At 44.4% G+C, this 20,834-nt stretch overlaps 1 protein-coding gene across 3 annotated transcripts in view; it reads right to left on the bottom strand.

The window, feature by feature from the left end:
* Positions 1-20,834, bottom strand: part of LOC139749815 (uncharacterized) — a 45,176-nt gene that overhangs the window by 14,533 nt on the left and 9,809 nt on the right. For 2 of the 3 annotated variants that reach the window (XM_071664094.1, XM_071664095.1), the window contains exons 2-7: positions 14,350-14,471; positions 10,721-10,836; positions 10,339-10,508; positions 9,976-10,163; positions 7,231-7,341; positions 2,599-2,788 (exon numbers count right to left, since the gene is read on the bottom strand). In XM_071664094.1, coding sequence (XP_071520195.1) covers positions 2,599-2,788; positions 7,231-7,341; positions 9,976-10,163; positions 10,339-10,508; positions 10,721-10,734 — 673 coding nt within the window. In that variant the 5' untranslated portion in view covers positions 10,735-10,836; positions 14,350-14,471. Of the gene's footprint in view, positions 1-2,598; positions 2,789-2,942; positions 6,427-7,230; positions 7,342-9,975; positions 10,164-10,338; positions 10,509-10,720; positions 10,837-14,349; positions 14,472-20,834 lie in introns of those variants that run through there. The other variant, XM_071664093.1, reaches the window with a different exon arrangement.

Here is a 20,834-nt window from a genome sequence, read left to right as displayed (position 1 = left end):
ACGTTGTGTGTGTGTGTGAAGGATCGCCAGGCACGTTGTGTGTGTGTGTGAAGGATCGCCAGGCACGTTGTGTGTGTGTGTGAAGGATCGCCAGGCACGTTGTGTGTGTGTGTGTGAAGGATCGCCAGGCACGTTGTGTGTGTGTGTGTGTGTGTGTTGTGTGTGTGTGTGTGTGTGTGAAGGATCGCCAGGCACGTTGTGTGTGTGTGTGAAGGATCGCCAGGCACGTTGTGTGTGTGTGTGAAGGATCGCCAGGCACGTTGTGTGTGTGTGTGAAGGATCGCCAGGCACGTTGTGTGTGTGTGTGAAGGATCGCCAGGCACGTTGTGTGTGTGTGTGAAGGATCGCCAGGCACGTTGTGTGTGTGTGTGAAGGATCGCCAGGCACGTTGTGTGTGTGTGTGAAGGATCGCCAGGCACGTTGTGTGTGTGTGTGAAGGATCGCCAGGCACGTTGTGTGTGTGTGTGTGTGAAGGATCGCCAGGCACGTTGTGTGTGTGTGTGAAGGATCGCCAGGCACGTTGTGTGTGTGTGTGAAGGATCGCCAGGCACGTTGTGTGTGTGTGTGAAGGATCGCCAGGCACGTTGTGTGTGTGTGTGAAGGATCGCCAGGCACGTTGTGTGTGTGTGTGAAGGATCGCCAGGCACGTTGTGTGTGTGTGTGAAGGATCGCCAGGCACGTTGTGTGTGTGTGTGTTGTGTGTGTGTGTGAAGGATCGCCAGGCACGTTGTGTGTGTGTGTGAAGGATCGCCAGGCACGTTGTGTGTGTGTGTGAAGGATCGCCAGGCACGTTGTGTGTGTGTGTGAAGGATCGCCAGGCACGTTGTGTGTGTGTGTGAAGGATCGCCAGGCACGTTGTGTGTGTGTGTGTTGTGTGTGTGTGTGTGTTGTGTGTGTGTGTGAAGGATCGCCAGGCACGTTGTGTGTGTGTGTGAAGGATCGCCAGGCACGTTGTGTGTGTGTGTGAAGGATCGCCAGGCACGTTGTGTGTGTGTGTGAAGGATCGCCAGGCACGTTGTGTGTGTGTGTGAAGGATCGCCAGGCACGTTGTGTGTGTGTGTGAAGGATCGCCAGGCACGTTGTGTGTGTGTGTGAAGGATCGCCAGGCACGTTGTGTGTGTGTGTGAAGGATCGCCAGGCACGTTGTGTGTGTGTGTGAAGGATCGCCAGGCACGTTGTGTGTGTGTGTGAAGGATCGCCAGGCACGTTGTGTGTGTGTGTGTGAAGGATCGCCAGGCACGTTGTGTGTGTGTGTGAAGGATCGCCAGGCACGTTGTGTGTGTGTGTGAAGGATCGCCAGGCACGTTGTGTGTGTGTGTGAAGGATCGCCAGGCACGTTGTGTGTGTGTGTGAAGGATCGCCAGGCACGTTGTGTGTGTGTGTGTGTGTGTGTGAAGGATCGCCAGGCACGTTGTGTGTGTGTGTGAAGGATCGCCAGGCACGTTGTGTGTGTGTGTGAAGGATCGCCAGGCACGTTGTGTGTGTGTGTGCCAGGTTCTCCTCCCTCCCATTGTTCTCTTGGATGCCACTCTCTTTCCTTGACTTTTCTCACGGTTCTCTCTCTGTCTCAGGTCCCCTGCCATATGAGCTGTACTAAACCTATCCTTTTCCCTTTAGTGATCATCCATATTCGGTGTATTTACCACCTAACTAGGGCCATTCATCCTTTTTCTCCGCATTTCTTACCCATTTCCGTAACTACGACAGGGGAGCGATGGAGAGAGAGAGAGAGCCGGAGTTGACTTTTACAGTTCTCATTATACAATAGTGATGGTAGGAATCTTGATACACAGTAGAATGAGTAAGATTCACAATCCAGCGATTATAGAAAATACACCAAGATGCTATGGAGTGGCAAATCCAAGTTAGATTAAGGAGTTATCTTCAAGTACAACACTCCTGGTGAAAAGACACACACATACACGCACGCACACACAGTTCCTGGAAGTTCATGCCAAACGTCGCAGTACCATCAACATATGGACACTCAGGAGTACAAAGTCATAGTGTATGGTCAACAAGTTCGTAACATACCTCACCTTGTGTGGTGTTAGATACTGTTCCCTTATCAATAACTTGGCACGTGTATGTGTATCCAAGTCTCTCTAGTGTTGTGACACTATCGCAGCGACGAGGGCTCCTTAACCCCGTCTCCCTCTCCATCTGGTTCAACCCTATAACCCCCAGATACTAGGTAGCCCATATGAACTCCCATTCTCCCCTACCTTCTACCACCACCATCCACCCACCTCCCCAAGGACCCGACCCTACGCTGCCACGACAACCAGTGTGGTCATCCCTCTACAAACACACACACACATACCTCACTGTTCATGGAGTCCCTTCGTAAGATCAGCTGTTCGATGGGTGGCAAGAAATACCATATGATAAACAGCTGTCAGCTGTCTGAATGGTCCTGAGTAGTATCCCTACCCTTCAAGCATCTCTCTCTCTCTCTCTCTTTCTCTCTCTCTCTCTCTCCGTATGGCAGGTCCTTTCTTGGCTTCTTGACATGAAACCAAAAAGAAAAAAAACATACCTGAAGAAGTGCTTAGCAATGTGAACTCATCATTCCCTCCCTCCACTACCATCACCCACCTCCAAGATTGGATGATTCACTCGCGTCCAAACCTGTGGCTCTCAAAAACCTCATCTCATCCCCGATAAGGCTGACGTAATCCAGAGATGCTGTATGTTCGAGACTGAAGACCTTTGTGAAAAGTGAACGCTTCCAGGACCCGTACCTCCGTTGAAGGGTTATCGTATTTTTGGTACGATACATCCAGTCCTGTGAGAAACGAGTCATTGATTCATGAGAGAAATGCGCTACAAGGACGCTGGAGCTGTAAATCAGTCAATATGGAATTATGTCTTATTTCCAGGTGTGGTGGAAGTATACATGGAACTCACGGAGCATAAAGGGATAGTAGGATAAACACTAATTTTGAATTGGAATATATATATATATATTTATTTATTTATTTTATTTTGCTTTGTCGCTGTCTCCCGCGTTTGCGAGGTAGCGCAAGGAAACAGACGAAAGAAATGGCCCAACCCACCCCCATACACAATGTATACACACACGCACGTCCACACACGCAAATATACATACCTATACATCTCAATGTACACATATATATATACATACACAGACACATATATGTATACCCATGCACACAATTCACACTGTCTGCCCCCATTCACATAAAGTATATAACTTAATCCTAATCTACACATCTACTTAGCTGAATCCACCAACAATGGTTTTATGGACACATTCATCACATTCACGTAACAGGCGGATGTAAAAGGCGCCAAAGGATGTCATGATGCATGTACGTGGATCCTCTGATATCCATCAACATCAGGCAGTACAGACAGGTGGACTATACAGAAAACCTAATTAAGGACGTACCACTATTATAAAAGTGCCAGTGAACTACACACACTTTTCCTTTCATGATCTTCTTCTTCCTAGTACCAGTAGAACGAGTCATAAGACTTATGAAGTGTTCACAAGTTGCGTTTTACTTGGCGACTCCATTCAGGAGCACTGAGGTACTAGACTTTTGGCGACACATGCATGTGGTACGCGAAATGTGGGCAGGTAGTGGAGTGGGTAAATGAGGAAGTAAAGTTGTTAGTGAAAGAGTAAAGGGAGGCGTTTGGGCGATTACAGAAAAGGAGAACAAACGATTGGGGTATAAATGGGAGAAAGCAGAGGGAGTTGAAAAAAAAAATGGGCAAATAAGAGTTGCGGTGCGCGAGTACCACTAAACTTTCAGGGGAAATGTGAAGATGTTTTGGTAGGAGGTTACTAAAGTGCGAAAAACAAGAGAACATATAGAATCATTGTTGAAGAGGGCAAAGGGAGAACTGGTATCAGGTTGTGATGTTGATTGGCTGGCGAGGATTTGCGCTATATTCATGGGTCATGGTGAAGTGCCTGAGCATTGGCGGAATGCATATATTGTGCCATTGTATGTAAACAAAGAGGATAAAGGCGAGTGTTAACAACAGTAGGTTTCAAGACCGTAATCATCATCATAGAATCAATGCTTGGCTTAGCCTCTGACCGACCCACATGTACCGCCCCTAAGTGCATGTTTTGTCTCTGGGTCTGACCACCACCAGCAACAAGGATGTGTGGGTCAGATGCTTGTTATAAAAGAATGTGTGCGCGTATGTTGCGTTTACGGATTTGGAGAAAGCCTATGAGAGGGTTGGTAGAGATGCCTTGTGGAAGGTTTTAAGAATATATGGTGTGTGAGGAAAGCTGCTAGAAGCAGTGAGAAGTTTTCACTAAGGGTGTAAGGCATGTATAGGAGTAGGAAGAGAGGAGAGTCATTGGTTCCAAGTGAAGGTTTGTCTATGGCAGGAGTGTGTGATGTCACAATGGTTGTTTGATTTGTTTATGGATGGGGTGGTGAGGAAAGTAAATGCAAGTCTTAGAGAGCGGGGAGAGCATGCAGTCAGTAGGGGACGAGAGAGCCTGGGAAATGAGTCAGTTGTCGTTTGCTGATGATACAGCACTAGTGACAAATTCGAGTGTGAAGCTGCAGAAGTTGGTGACTGAGTTTGCGAGAGGGTGTGAAAGGAGGAAGTTGAGAGTGAATGTGAATCAGAGCAAGGTTATGAGGTTTAGTTAAGTTGAGGGACAGGTTAGCTGGAGTGTGAGAAGAATGGGAGAAAAATAAGTGTTTTAGATACCTGGGAGTGGACAGCAAATGGAACCATGGAAGCGGAAATAAATCCTTGGGTGGATGAGGGGTCGAAGACTCTGAGAGCACTAAAGATTGTGTGAGAAGAGAAATCGTTTTATGGAAGGGCGAAAATGGGTATGATTGAAGGTATAGGAGTCCCTGCTTTACTATATAAATGCAAGGCATGGGCTATAGATATGATTGTGCGGAGGAAGGCGAGTACGCTGGGACTAAGATGTCTGAGGACATTATGTGGCGAGATGTGGTTTCGTCGAGTAAATAATGAAAGGATAAGAGAGGTGTGTGGAAATGAAAAGGTGTGATTGAGATAGCTGATAAGGGTGTGCTGATAAAGTTTGGACATATATAGAGAATGAGTGAAGAAAGGTTGACAAAAAGGATATATATGTCAGAAGTGTATGGAACAACGTGAGCTGGTGGACCAAATTGGAAATGGAAGTATGGAGTGGAAATGATTTTGAGTGATCGGGGACTGAACATGCAGGAAGGTGAACGGGATAGGGTGAATAGGAACAATGTGGTATACAAGGGTGGAGGTGCTGTCAATGGACTGAACCAAGGCATGTGAAGCGTCTGGGGGTAAACCATGGAAAGATCTGTGGAGCCAAGATGTGGATAGGGAGCTGGGGTTTCGGTACATTTCACACGAGAGTTAGAGAATGAATGTGAGCGGATGTGGCCTTCCTTTGTCAGTTCCTGGCGCTACTTTGCTAATCAAGGGAACAACGATCAAGTACGAAAAATAAGATATATATGCTCGTAAGGACGTAACACTACGTATATAGCCAGTAATGATGAACATATGAATACTTCAAAGCAACATCAAGAAAACTGCAGTAAGGCAATATGCGATATATCACTTGGTAATAGCTGCAATTAGGTCATGGGTATACCCGATGACCATGTAATTAATTACCTTTTCTTTTGAAGTAGTCTGTCTCCCCATTAGCAAATAGTTGGATAGGCGGGTGTTTTCTTGTGGTTCGGTGGCCCAAGAGTAGCTTACAAGCAGGTTCCTCATCTGTCGCCCATGGGTTATGGGCTCGAGAACCCACTGGTCAAGTTCTACCCCCCCTCTCTGTCTGTCTCTCTCTCTATCATACACACACACATATATATATATATATATATATATATATATATATATATATGAATTTTTTCATACTTTCTAATCGCCGTTTCCCGCGTATGTAACGTACCATCCCCTACCAAATAAGAGTTCGAACGCATGATCGTTGGACGAGAGAGAGAGGTAAAAGAGACGCTACCTCTTGGGCCAAAGACTTAAGAAAAAAAAAGGGGGGGAGGGGAGGGAACCAGCCTATTCAAAATCATCTAAACAAACCCAAGACAGCTTCAAAAGCAAAGTAGTTCTCATTGAGCCAAGAAGATATGGCTCACGAATCATCTAGTGCGAATGCATCTTAAACCTTTTGGACACGACTTCGAATCTATCTGGTGAGCGCTGGAGTCAAGACTTGGTTCAACTGGAGTTTTATGAAGAAAGGCAGAATCTTCGTCCTCCTCAGTACTGTGCCACTTTCTTGAGGAGGTAGTCCAGTGTCACGATGGGTTCATGAGAGGCGGAGGAGCCATCTGGTGGTTTGACAAGCACTTGGTCGTCTGGGTTGACGAAGAACGATATCGACAGCCGGGATGTCTTTCGTCGAAGTCCCTGGCTGGGGATCAACACCCGGTGCGTCTGTAAACATATTGGACTCACTGGTTCATTTTACTTTGTGAATTCATCCGTCTCTACCACCATATACATATATATATATATATATATATATATATACGAACAAAGTGCACATGAACGCGCACCTTCACAGAACATGCAAAAGCTCCAACAGCCAGGATCGAACCCAGGACCCCTGTGCAACAGGCGGGAGCGCTACCGCTAGGCTATGATCGCCTATGATCATAGCTTAGCGGTAGCGCTCCCACCTGTTGCACTGGAGTCCCGGGTTCGATCCTGGCTGTTGGAGGTTTGTATGTTCTATGATATATATATATATATATATTTATCTATTTATTTAGATTTTTACCTCTCTAGCCTTGGGAAAAGTAAGATGTTTTCATATCTCTATTATAAATGGGGCAAGAGTTCTATCTCCTTTGATATTCTACATTACCACCTCTCAAGGATATGAAGATACTAAACATTACCGTAGCATCTAGATATCTTAGGAAACTTACTTTTGAACAAATAGCCTAGTCTTTATTCAAAGGAAATAGGAGAGTTATTCAGATGCCGAGGCTTCGTCTCTTCAGAACGGTTACTCAAACGAACACTTTCAGACAGAAGATAACTCATACAAAACATACCAAACAGAAACAAAATCTCACAGAACAATTCAAACACCTAATAACAAATAATCCAATAAAGGAAAACATGTAAACAATATGACATATCAAGAACTTCAATGATGGGGAAGTAGATGCAAAAGTACCTACTCTGGCTAACAGCAATGCAAACAGTAAGAGCTGAAGGATGCAAACTGACCGTAGCGATTAATTTATAGGCCGTCCAGAACTGCAGGAGGTCGCCCACGTTGACCACGATGGTGCCTGGAATCGGTTCTGCGTCGATCCAGTTCCCTTCACGGTCACGTACCTATCGTCAGCCGGGGTGGGCGAGGGGATAAGATATCACTATAGCAGCACAGACTAGACACACACCCTCCTCCTCCTTCTCCTGCCTCCCTCAATCCAGTCTGTTAATCCAGTTTGTTAAGAATGATGAAATGCCAAATCGAGTGAGGCATTCCTCCTCAGATGACCGACCAATGAAAAAAAAACAAAAAACCACCTTGGACTTTATCATCTTTCCACTCCCAGGTGTGGTATTCCACCTTGCTGCACGCTAGCTCAAACCATCTCCCTTACGTATGTCTCCTGCAAAACGTCTCTGCTCCAACGTGCATATCACCAGGATGTATAAGTCACTCGAGCGAGATGTTGTTGCACAGATTATGAGAACTATCGGAGAGCATCGTATGTGAGCAACTATGTGAGCATCGTATGACCTAAAATGGTTTTGTAAGAATCTGTGTTGGCAAAGTGGCTGTTGTGAGTCGTGAGTGGAGTTATGAGCCTTGTGTTAATTATAGACTGAGCTAGTTCTTGATCTGTGAGCACTGAGGGAAGAGCTGTTGGTACTGCACACATACCGATGACCTTCTGGTAGTGTTGCGAACTAAGTGTGTGTGTGTGTGTGTGTGTGAGGGACTGACACGCGAACATTATGAAATAAATGATGGAGTTGTAAGCACAGTATAAGGCACCAGTGTTGTTGTGACCAGCTTATATGTCAATGAAGGTATCGTGCGAATAATGCCTGTCTCTGTGGCTGTAAGCACTGAGCTTTCTCTGTTAGTATTCTGAGCAGTCTGTGAGTTATAGTTGCTACTGTTATCGCTATGCAAGCATATGATGGATTTGCGCACGCTCTGTAACAAACCACAGGACATACTTCGGGTATTTTGATCTTACTTCTCTCTTCTCAAACGGGGCACGTCTGTCTTCTATCCCCCTCTCGAAACGCCTCTTTCGGCACCAGTTGCCGAGCTTTTGCTCTGATATCTCTTCGCTGACTTCGCCAGCGGAGATGCCTCCAGCTGTGATGACTGCATAGCGGAGGTCATCTTGGTTGGAGAGTTGTCTTTCTTACTGCTGAAGCTTTCTCGTCTTATTTGATGTTTGATGACTTTTTTTTTTTCCTTTGATGCTCATTGCATTAGTCTTATAAGCTTCTTTTTAGCTCTCACCTTCTTGAACATTCAGCATCTCATTATGGCACCAGAATTGCAAGATCGATTAATAATCTCTCCTACTTGATGGACTTTATGGTCTTCCTCTCTTGGGGATTTTGACGTGGGTCTCGGCATTTACACAAATTATTCGGCATGGCTTGGCACAATCCTCAACCTATTATATTTCCTAACTGTTTTCTGGACATCAAAAGAGTCACATGAATGCGTTACCTCTGGTATAAACAAAAGGTACTGGCGATGGTGTAAGCAGCTCATAATGTCTCTATGTGTTGGCTGTCAGCACTGTGTATCCTCTGGCAGTATTGTGAGCAGCGTGTGTGTGTGTTATGGTTAGTACTATTATCACTAAGTCACAGGCGCGGCTTGAAGACCACGGGGAGGTATCATGTCCTTATATAAGCTTGTTGCAAACCACTTCCAGTGCTCTGAACATTGTGTGCGCCGCTGATGGTACGCGCTGGGAACTGGTGGAGATCTTTATCATCTGGATGTTATAGACTCTGTGCAAAGCTGCCAGTTTGAAGGAAGTGTTGAGAATCCCTCTTACGACGTGCTGTGTACTGCGTGGGCCACTGGCGATGACGTGAGGGCACCTTGGGTCACCGGGAGAATGGTGAGGATAGCAAGTGCACAGTTGGTGCTGTAGATATTGTGAGAACTATCTAGGTGGCGCGGGGATTCGAAGAAAATATAATTCAGCTTTTCAGAATTACTTCAGGGTTATGTATGGATGCACAGACCCCCCCACACAGAACCCAAGGTTCAACCAAGTGATTGGGAGTGCAGAAAGCATCCTCAGTCTTATGTGATATGAAATACCGAATTGAATTCTCCTCAGATGTCTATACTACATGAAATAGTTTCTATAGCTTTTAAAGTGTATTTTAGATCATTGGAACCGATCAGTATTCTTTACGCGATTATATTAAGCTATAACTTACTAAATCGGTTTAGTAACTACATCAGGTGACGATATTCACCAAGGTTATGTGAAAGAACACATCATATCTGATGGACTGCTCTGGCTGAACTGCCACGAGTAAGGGAATGAGACTTGGACCATTAAGCCAACGAGGAACAGGTAAAAAAATATATTTGACCTGAGGTTTATCCAGGACAACAAACAGTGACTGAGAAGTTGTCGTAAACTTACAAAATTTCTTTTTACTAAACCCAGACCAGCTTTTGGAGGCTATCATTACTAAACGGCAGTTCAATGATTTGGCATAAGTCGTCTGTAGACCAGCACACATCATAACTATCCTGACTCATTTATACGTGGCTGTTATGCTACCTCTGTTATATGATGGCCAAACCTGGCCTGTAGGTCTCCTAACGATTTCAGAACTTGACGAAGGGGTCTGGTGACATTAGCAGATTTCTAAGCTGAACCCACAAAGTAATGATCACCTGGATACCAAACGAAGCAAAGACTGAACCAAAACAAAACAAAAAAAAAAAAGACGACAACTGACCTGTAGGCCTCCCATATCGTCTTGGAAGAGTAGTGTTATCGTCCCGTAGTCTGTGTGCGCGCCACAACGAATGGCATCCTCGGAGACGTCATCTGGGACGGGAGGGTAGTGTTGGACACGCAGGGAAGTCATGCTGCCTTTTTTGATCATACATTTATGGGCCGAGGTGAAGAAGTCCCGATCCAAATCTGCACGTGAAGGGGAAACATGTTATGAATACAGACTCGTCCACTGATGATCATAAGAGACTTTATTAAGAGAGTGAAATCAGATAATGTGAGTGTGACTAACAAATAACTGAGGATATCTGTCAAAATCTCCTCGGGTGAAAAGCTGAGGGTTGTCGTAATGCATGTCTCATACCGAGGCCAATAGCTATGGCAGTGAGGATCCGGGTTGTGAGGGAAGTGCAGGACTCAATCATCGCCCCCACAGCTGGTCTAAAGCTCGGTGTGACTTCGTCGGGGAACCTGCCATCTTTTCTCATCAAGAACGATTCTCGAAGTTCGCTGGCCATTTTCTCCTTATCTAAGCTGCAGGGGGATGAATTCAATTACAAGCATAAGAAAGGAAAGGCCTCTCCTCTCTCCCCTCCCCCCTTTGTATATTTCGCTACAGGATTACCTCCATGAGATCTTTCATTCTATCCATAATATACGTATCTTATATGTATTTCATTTTCTATGGAGGGGTATGTGTGTACAATGCACGTATATAACAGATACTGGAGTACTTAGGAACTAACATTTCTGTGTTCATAGCCAAGTATCCCAGCAGCGACTCTGAGTTTCTGCTGTAGCTATTCTTCTTCTCTTGGTCGAGGCTGAAGAAGGATTTTGACGACTTGAAGAGGGTGCTTATCTGTCAAGATGGTATCAAAATGGATGACTGGAAAAAGGTTTTTGCAACTGATCTTTTGAAGAAAGAAAAGAAAAGGTCATTGCGTGCATAAAGCGAGAAATAATATGGACATATGAGACATCATTATAGACTGCGGATGACATCTGATACACACACACACACACACACACACACACACACAATCTATCTATCTATCTATCTATCCTAGCTACGTCTCTTCGTTGTATATCAACTGACTGTTATATTTCTCTCTTATGTCTCCCCTGATGATGCGATTATTACACGAAAGTGCACTTGGGAACTTACCATGTTTCATTTTCCCCCGTAGAATCATAGGAATATTTTGATCACGCGCATATTGTGATCCTTTCCAATATATATATATATATATATATATATATTTTTTTTTTTTTTTTTTTGCCGCTGTCTCCCGCGTTTGCGAGGTAGCGCAAGGAAACAGACGAAAGAAATGGCCCAACCCACCCCCATACACATGTATATACATACGTCCACACACGCAAATATACATACCTACACAGCTTTCCATGGTTTACCCCAGACGCCTCACATGCCTTGATTCAATCCACTGACAGCACGTCAACCCCGGTATACCACATCGCTCCAATTCACTCTATTCCTTGCCCTCCTTTCACCCTCCTGCATGTTCAAGCCCCGATCACACAAAATCTTTTTCACTCCATCTTTCCACCTCCAATTTGGTCTCCCTCTTCTCCTCGTTCCCTCCACCTCCGACACATATATTCTCTTGGTCAATCTTTCCTCACTCATTCTCTGCATGTGCCCGAACCATTTCAAAACACCCTCTTCTGCTCTCTCAACCACGCTCTTTTTATTTCCACACATCTCTCTTACCCTTACGTTACTTACTCGATCAAACCACCTCACACCACATATTGTCCTCAAACATCTCATTTCCAGCACATCCATCCTCCTGCGCACAACTCTATCCATAGCCCACGTCTCGCAACCATACAACATTGTTGGAACCACTATTCCTTCAAACATACCCAGTTTTGCTTTCCGAGATAATGTTCTCGACTTCCACACATTCTTCAAGGCTCCCAGAATTTTCGCCCCCTCCCCCACCCTATGATCCACTTCCGCTTCCATGGTTCCATCCGCTGCCAGATGCACTCCCAGATATCTAAAACACTTCACTTCCTCCAGTTTTTCTCCATTCAAACTCACCTCCCAATTTACTTGACCCTCAACCCTACTGTACCTAATAACCTTGCTCTTATTCACATTTACTCTTAACTTTCTTCTTTCACACACTTTACCAAACTCTGTCACCAGCTTCTGCAGTTTCTCACATGAATCAGCCACCAGCGATGTAACATCAGCGAACAACAACTGACTCACTTCCCAAGCTCTCTCATCCCCAACAGACTTCATACTTGCCCCTCTTTCCAAAACTCTTGCATTCACCTCCCTAACAACCCCATCCATAAACAAATTAAACCACCATGGAGACATCACACACCCCTGCCGCAAACCTACATTCACTGAGAACCAATCACTTTCCTCTCTTCCTACACGTACACATGCGTTACATCCTCGATAAAAACTTTTCACTGCTTCTAACAACTTGCCTCCCACACCATATATTCTTAATACCTTCCACAGAGCATCTCTATCAACTCTATCATATGCCTTCTCCAGATCCATAAATGCTACATACAAATCCATTTGCTTTTCTAAGTATTTCTCACATACATTCTTCAAAGCAAACACCTGATCCACACATCCTCTACCACTTCTGAAACCACACTGCTCTTCCCCAATCTGATGCTCTGTACATGCCTTCACCCTCTCAATCAATATCCTCCCATATAATTTACCAGGAATACTCAACAAACTTATACCTCTGTAATTTGAGCACTCACTCTTATTCCCTTTGCCTTTGTACAATGGCACTATGCACGCATTCCGTCAATCCTCAGGCACCTCACCATGAGTCATACATACATTAAATAACCTTACCAACCAGTCAACAATACAGTCACCCCCTTTTTTAATAAATTCCACTGCAATACCATCCAAACCTGCTGCCTTGCCGGCTTTCATCTTCCGCAAAGCTTTTACTACCTCTTCTCTGTTTACCAAATTATCTTCCCTAACCCTCTCACTTTGCACACCACCTCGACCAAAACACCCTATATCTGCCACTCTATCATCAAACACATTCAACAAACCTTCAAAATACTCACTCCATCTCCTTCTCACATCACCACTACTTGTTATCACCTCCCCATTTGCGCCCTTCACTGAAGTTCCCATTTGCTCCCTTGTCTTACGCACTTTATTTACCTCCTTCCAGAACATCTTTTTATTCTTCCTAAAATTTACTGATAGTCTCTCACCCCAACTCTCATTTGCCCTTTTTTTCACCTCTTGCACCTTTCTCTTGACCTCCTGTCTCTTTCTTTTATACATCTCCCACTCAATTTCATTTTTTCCCTGCAAAAATCGTCCAAATGCCTCTCTCTTCTCTTTCACTAATACTCTTACTTCTTCATCCCACCACTCACTACCCTTTCTAATCAACCCACCTCCCACTCTTCTCATGCCACAAGCATCTTTTGCGCAATCCATCACTGATTCCCTAAATACATCCCATTCCTCCCCCACTCCCCTTACTTCCATTGTTCTCACCTTTTTACATATATTCGAGTACATAGTATTCGAATAGTCATTTCCCTAATAGAGGCGATCATAGCCTAGCAGTAACGCTCCCGCTTGTTGCACAGGGGTCCCGGGTTCGATCATTGCTGTTGGAGGTCTGTATGAAATATATATGATAGTGATTTGCGTGATCTAGTATTTGTTAACAACCACGAAGAGACTATAAAACACGGCAAGTCGCAATCACATCGTCAAGGGAGATACAGGAATGAGAGACAAGGCTTTAGAACACTCAGTTGATATACACAGGAGGGGCAAAGCTCAGACACAAGTGCTTCCATTTTGTGGCGTTAGGATCTTGTACCGCTGGAGCAGTAACCATTTGGTCTTCAGGTGTCTCTTTTTGCAGAACTTCTCGTTGTATTACACTAGCCACTACACCATAGCCCCATACCACATTCTCTGCTGTACCTACTGAAAGGAAAGTCAGAGGCCTCTGGCAATGTGAAAACAAGCGTATCAGTCCCGTGCACATGAGCAAGTGTTGCTAATATACTCACCTGAACCAGTTCCGTTATGCCAAGCCACTACAGATGGCATGATATAGGAAAACTGCAATGAACAAGCCATTTGGAGGTCAGTGTGAAGTCCTGAATGACTATGACTAAACTTAGTGTGTTTTGAAGTCAAAGTTTATCACTACGTGGTTGGAAGGTCAGTGAAAGGAGTATGAATTATAGAAACTATTGTTATGATCGTGAGTAAAAAAAAAAAAAAAAAAATTCTACTGCACGTTTACTGTCGTCAACACAGTGTCTAAGTCTTTTTCTTTTCTTTTTCTTTTTTTTATCAATCTAAAAGATTTACCTGGTGTTCAGGGATGCCATGGTTGCTGAGGTAGACGAAGCCGATGTCGGTGAGAGCATCATACAGTTGGCGGGCCACACGTTGCCACTCCTCCTCGCTGGGTTCTCCCTCGTGCTCCAGACCTGATTAGAGGAAGGGTAGCTATTACGTGGTTCCAGAAACTTATCTGGGGGTCATGATATAGATTTATGGCGTAGAAACAAACAACTTGGCATAGAGACAAGTGGCTCGGAGACGCCTCATGCGTTCGTTATCGGGAATTATCATGTCATGCAGAGGCAAAGGACTTTGTCCCTTCTGAATTTCCTTTATAGATACGAGTCTTATTTAAATCACAACGTGGATCTTAACGCCTACTACGTCATCAGCGTTTCCTCTTGTCAGCCTTCTGCCCTGGGACATACAATCCACGTCAGAGCCACACTACTTGAAATCATACGTCTGGATGAGGAAAAATTACCTTCAGGAGGGTCACTTAGACCCACTTGTATCTAGTTATCAGTTCAGGTGCGGTCACCGCCCAGCCAACATGCCACAAAGGTCATAAAACATTTACCGCTGATAAGTACTTTTCTTACGATTAAGTTTTCCTTCACATTTATTTACATCTGTTGACCATTCACTTCACATAGTTGTTTACAATGGCACCAGCTACTCGCTACCTATGTACACTCGGCCACAGGAGTTCACGAGCATGGAGGTAGCATGTTTACGTCAAGTGTATGGGGGAGGAGCAAGGGTACGTGGAACGTAGTACAGTGACATGAACAGTTGAATAGACGGCCACTAATGAAACAGTCGAAGTGTTCGTGCAGGAGCGAGTTTCTATAATCCTTGAAAGATTCTGTGAAATCCTAGGTAGTTGCCCTTGCCATATGCAAAACATTTGACAGGGTTTTGTGGCAACGGGGGTCGAGGGGTTCTCATCTTTAATCTCCCCTGCTGTAGTTTCCCCTCCCTCACTTTGCTCCCTCATGTCTAGATTCCTCTCTAGCCGATCTGTCTCTGTGGTTGTTAATGGATCAGCCTCTCCCCCCCTTTCTACATCATCAATGGTGTCCCTCAAGGTTCTGTCCTGTCTCTTACAGTTTTTCTCCTTTCTTTTAACGATTTCCTTTTTACAGATAACCAAATGTATTCATAGGTTGACGACTCATTGCTGTATTTATCCAATGCTGCTAATTCTTCTTTCACTCAAATTGAATCTCGACACAATATTCCAAAGTAAATTCATAACTGGTTGAGTGTAATGCCTCCTAGACCCAGTTTCTAACATTACTGTCGTGATGGAATGAACAAGTTCATTCAATTTACCCTGTTTCGGTAGGAAAAATTAGACTAGTCTGATTCCACCATTGGCCAGATATGTATAGATCTAATAACCCAAATAACGAACGTTTTTTTTTTTTTTTTAATACCGATATATATGGCACATGTAAGATTTTCATCAAAATCTACTAATCTGTCAGTTGTATTAATCAGCATAGAATTCCACGCATTTCGAGAGATGTCCAGCAACACTGCTTGCGGCAGGGGTGCGTAATGTCTCCATGGTTGTTTAATTTGTTTATGGATGGGGTTCTTAGGGAGGTGAATCCAAGAGTTTTGGAGAAGGACAAGTATGCTGTCTGTTGTGGATGAGAGAGCTTGGGAAGCGAGTCAGTTGTTGTTCGCTGATGATACAGCGTGGTGGTTGATTCGGGTGAGAAACTGCAGAAGCTGGTGACTGAGTTTGGTAAAGTGTGTGAAAGAAGAAAGCTGAGAGTAAATGTGAATAAGAGCAAGGTTATTAGGTACAGTAGAGTTGAGGGACAAGTCAATTGGGAGGCAAGTTTGAATGGAGAAAAACTGGAGGAAGTGAAGTGTTTTTGGCAGCGAATGGAATCATGGAAGCGGAAGTGAGTCACAGAGTGGGGGAGGGGGTGAAGGTTCTGGGAGTGTTGAAGAATGTATGGAAGGTGAGAACATTATCTCGGAAAGCAAAAATGGGTATGATTGAAGGAATGGTGGTTCCAACAATGTTGTATGGTTGCGAGGCGTGGGCTATACATAGGTAGTGGGGAGGAGGGTGGCTGTGCTGGAAATGAGATGTTTTAAGACAATATGTGGAGTGAGTAGGGCGATTTGAAATGGTTTGGTCACATTAAGAGAATGAGCGAGGAAAGATTGACAAAGAAGATATACATGTCAGAGGTGAAGAGAACGAGGAGAAGTAGGAGACCAAATTGGAGGTGGAAGGATGGAGTGAAAAAGATTTTGAGCGATTGGGACCTGAATATGCAGGGGGGGGGGGGGTGAAAGGCGTGCAAGGAATAGAGTGAATTGGAACGATGTGGTATACCGGGGTCGACGTGCTGTCAATGGATTGCACCAGGGCATGTAAAGCATCTGGGGTAAACCATGGAAAGTTTTGTGGGGCCTGGATGTGGAAAGGGAGCTGTGGTTTCGGTACATTATACATGCCAGATAGAGACTGAGTGTGAACGAATGTGGCCTTTGTTGTCTTTTCCTAGCGCTACCCCGCGCGCGTGTGGTGGTGGGGAGGGGGGTGTCATTTCATGAGTGGCGGGGTGGCGACGGGAATGAATAAAGGCAGCAAGTATGAATTATGTACATGTGTATATATGTATATGTCTGTGTGTGTATTTATATGTGTACATTGAGATGTATAGGTATGTATATTTGGGTGTGTGGAAGGGTATGTATATACATGTGTATGTGGGCGGGTTGGGCCATTCTTTCGTCTGTTTCCTTGCGCTACCTCGCTAACGCGGGAGACAGCGACAAAGCAAAATAAATGAATATATATATATATATATATATATATATATATATATATATATATTATCATTGGGGAGAGGGGAGAAAGAATACTTCCCACGCATTCCTCACGTGTCGTAGAAGGCGACTAGAGGGGACGGGAGCGGGGGGCCAGAAATCCTCCCCTCCTTGTAATTTAACTTTCTAAAATGGGAAACAGAAGGAGTCACGCGGAGAGTGCTCATCCTCCTCTTAGGCTCAGATTGGGGTGTCTAAATGTGTGTGGATGTAACCAAGATGTGAAAATAGGAGAGATTGGTAGCATGTTTGAGGAAAGGAAGCTGGATGTTTTGGCTCAGAGTGAAACGAAGCTGAAGGGTAAAGGAGAAGAGTGGTTTGGGAATGTCTTGGGAGTAAAGTTAGGGGTTGGCGAGAGGACAAGAGCAAGGGAAGGAGTAGCACTACTCCTAAAACAGGAGTTGTGGGAGTATGTGATAGAATGTAAGAAAGTAAATTCTAGATTGATATGGGTAAAACTGAAAGTTGATGGAGAGAGATGGGCGATTATCGGTGCATATGCACCTGGGCATGAGAAGAAAGATCATGAGAGGCAAGTGTTTTGGGAGCAGCTGAACGAGTGTGTTAGTGGTTTTGATGCACAAGACAGGGTTATAGTGATGGGTGATTTGAATGCAAAGGTGAGTAATGTGGCAGTTGAGGGAATAATTGGTATACATGGGGTGTTCAGTGTTGTAAATGGTGAAGAGCTTGTAGATTTATGTGCTGAAAAAGGACTGGTGATTGGGAATACCTGGTTTAAAAAGCGAGATATACATAAGTATACGTATGTAAGTAGGAGAGATGGCCAGAGAGCGTTATTGGATTACGTGTTAATTGACAGGCGCGCGAAAGAGAGACTTTTGGATGTTAATGTGCTGAGAGGTGCAACTGGAGGGTTTTCTGATCATTATCTTGGGGGCGAAGATTTGTATGGGTTTTTAGAAAAGAAGAGAGAATGTTGGGGTGAAGAGGGTGGTGAGAGTAAGTGAGCTTGGGAAGGAGACTTGCGCGAGGAAGTACCAGGAGAGACCGAGTACAGAATCGAAAAAGGTGAGAACAAAGGAGGTAAGGGGAGTGGGGGAGGAATGGGATGTATTTAGGGAAGCAGTGATGGCTTGCGCAAAAGATGCTTGTGGCATGAGAAGCGTGGGAGGTGGGTTGATTAGAAAGGGTAGCGAGTGGTGGGATGAAGAAGTAAGATTATTAGTGAAAGAGAATAGAGAGGCATTTGGACGTTTTTTGCAGGGTAAAAATGCAATTGAGTGGGAGATGTATAAAAGAAAGAGGCAGGAGGTCAAGAGAAAGGTGCAAGAGGTGAAAAAGAGGGCAAGTGAGAGAGTATCATTAAATTTTAGGGAGAATAAAAAGGTAAATAAAGTGCGTAAGACAAGGAGGAGATGGGAACTTCAGTGAAGGGGGCTAATGGGGAGGTGATAACAAGTAGTGGTGATGTGAGAAGGAGATGGAGTGAGTATTTTGAAGGTTTGTTGAATGTGTTTGATGATAGAGTGGCAGATATAGGGTGTTTTGGTCGAGGTGGTGTGCAAAGTGAGAGGGTTAGGGAAAATCATTTGGTAAACAGAGAAGAGGTAGTAAAAGCTTTGCAGAAGATGAAAGCCGGCAAGGCAATAGGTTTGGATGGTATTGCAGTGGAATTTATTAAAAAAGGGGGTGACTGTATTGTTGAATGGTTGGTAACGTTATTCAATGTATGTATGACTCATGGTGAGGTGCCTGAGAACTGGGGGAATGCTTGCATAGTGCCACTGTACAAAGGCAAAGGGGATAAGGGTGAGTGCTCAAATTACAGAGGTATAAGTTTGTTGGGTATTCCTGGCAAATTAAATGGGAGGGTATTGATTGTGAGGGTGAAGGCATGTACAGAGCATCAGATTGGGGAAGAGCAGTGTGGTTTCAGAAGTGGTAGAGGATGTGTGGATCAGGTGTTTGCTTTGAAGAATGTATGCGAGAAATACTTAGAAAAGCAAATGGATTTGTATGTAGCATTTATGGATCTGGAGAAGGCATATGATAGAGTTGATAGAGATGGTCTGTGGAAGGTACTAAGAATATATGGTGTGGGAGGCAAGTTGTTAGAAGCAGTGAAAAGTTTTTATAGAGGATGTAAGGAACGTTTACGTGTAGAAAGAGAGGAAAGTGATTGGTTCTCAGTGAATGTATGGTTTGCGGCAGGGGTGTGTGATGTCTCCATGGTTGTTTAATTTGTTTATGGATGGGGTTGTTTGGGAGGTGAATGCAAGAGTTTTGGAAAGAGGGGCAAGTATGCAGTCAGTTGGGGATGAGAGAGCTTGGGAAGCGAGTCAGTTGTTGTTCGCTGATATAGCGCTGGTGGCCGATTCATGTGAGAAACTGCAGAAGCTAGTGACTGAGTTTGGTAAAGTGTGTGAAAGAAGAAAGTTAAGAGAATGTGAATAAGAGGAAGGTTATTAGGTACAGTAGGGTTGAGGGTCAAGTCAATTGGGAGGCAAGTTTGAATGGAGAAAAACTGGAGGAAGTAAAGTGTTTTAGATATCTGCGAGTGGATCTGGCAGCGGATGGAACCATGGAAGCGGAAGTGAATCATAGGGTGGGGGAGGGGGAGAAAATCCTGGGAGCTTTGAAGAATGTTTGGAAGTCGAGAACATTATCTCGGAAAGCAAAAATGGGCATGTTTGAAGGAATAGTGGTTCCAACAATGTTGTATGGTTGCGAGGCGTGGGCTATGGGTAGAGTTGTGTGCAGGAGGGTGGATGTGCTGGAAATGAGATGTTCGAGGACAATATGCGGTGTGAGGTGGTTTGATCGAGTAAGTAATGCAAGGTTAAGAGAGATGTGTGGAAATAAAAAGCGTGGTTGAGAGAGCAGAAGAGGGTGTTTTGAAATGGTTTGGGCACATGGAGAGAATGAGTGAGGAAAGATTGACCAAGAGAATATATGTGTCGGAGGTGGAGGGAACGAGGAGAAGTGGGAGACCAAATTGGAGGTGGAAAGATGGAGTGAAAAAGATTTTGAGTGATCGGGGCCTGAACATGCAGGAGGGTGTAAGGCGGGCAAAAAATAGAGTGAATTGGATCGATGTGGTATATCGGGGTCGACGTGCTGTCAATGGATTGAATCAGAGCATGTGAAGCGTCTGGGGTAAACCATGAAAAGTTGTGTGGGGCCTGGATGTGGAAAGGGAGGTGTGGTTTCGGTGCATTATTAAATGACAGCTAGAGACCGAGTGTGAACGAATGGGGCCTTTGTTGTCTTTTCCTAGCGCTACCTCGCACACATGAGGGGGATGTTATTCCATGTGTGGCGAGGTGGCGATGGAAATAAATAAAGGCAGACAGTATGAATTATGGACATGTGTATATATGTATATGATTGCGTGTGTATATATATGTGTACATTGAGATGTATAGGTATGTATATTTGCGTGTGTGGACGTGTATGTATATACACGTGTATGGGGGTGGGTTGGGCCATTTCTTTCGACTGTTTTCTTGCGGTTCCTCGCAAACGCGGGAGACAGCGACAAAGCAAAATAATATATATATATATATATATATATATATATAATAACGAATCTAGGTCTCACAGTAATGAAGGTGATAGTCGATATAGAGTACTGTTGTCTAGGTTATACTGCGAGGAGAAGACCAGTCATGAATGATTTGTGA

The sequence above is a fragment of the Panulirus ornatus genome, chromosome 8, assembly GCF_036320965.1.
Source record: "Panulirus ornatus isolate Po-2019 chromosome 8, ASM3632096v1, whole genome shotgun sequence".
In the NCBI taxonomy this organism is placed as follows: Eukaryota; Metazoa; Arthropoda; class Malacostraca; order Decapoda; family Palinuridae; genus Panulirus; species Panulirus ornatus.
The sequence above is the reverse complement of the archived record's forward strand: the minus strand, read 5'-3'. Positions and strand labels throughout refer to the sequence as shown.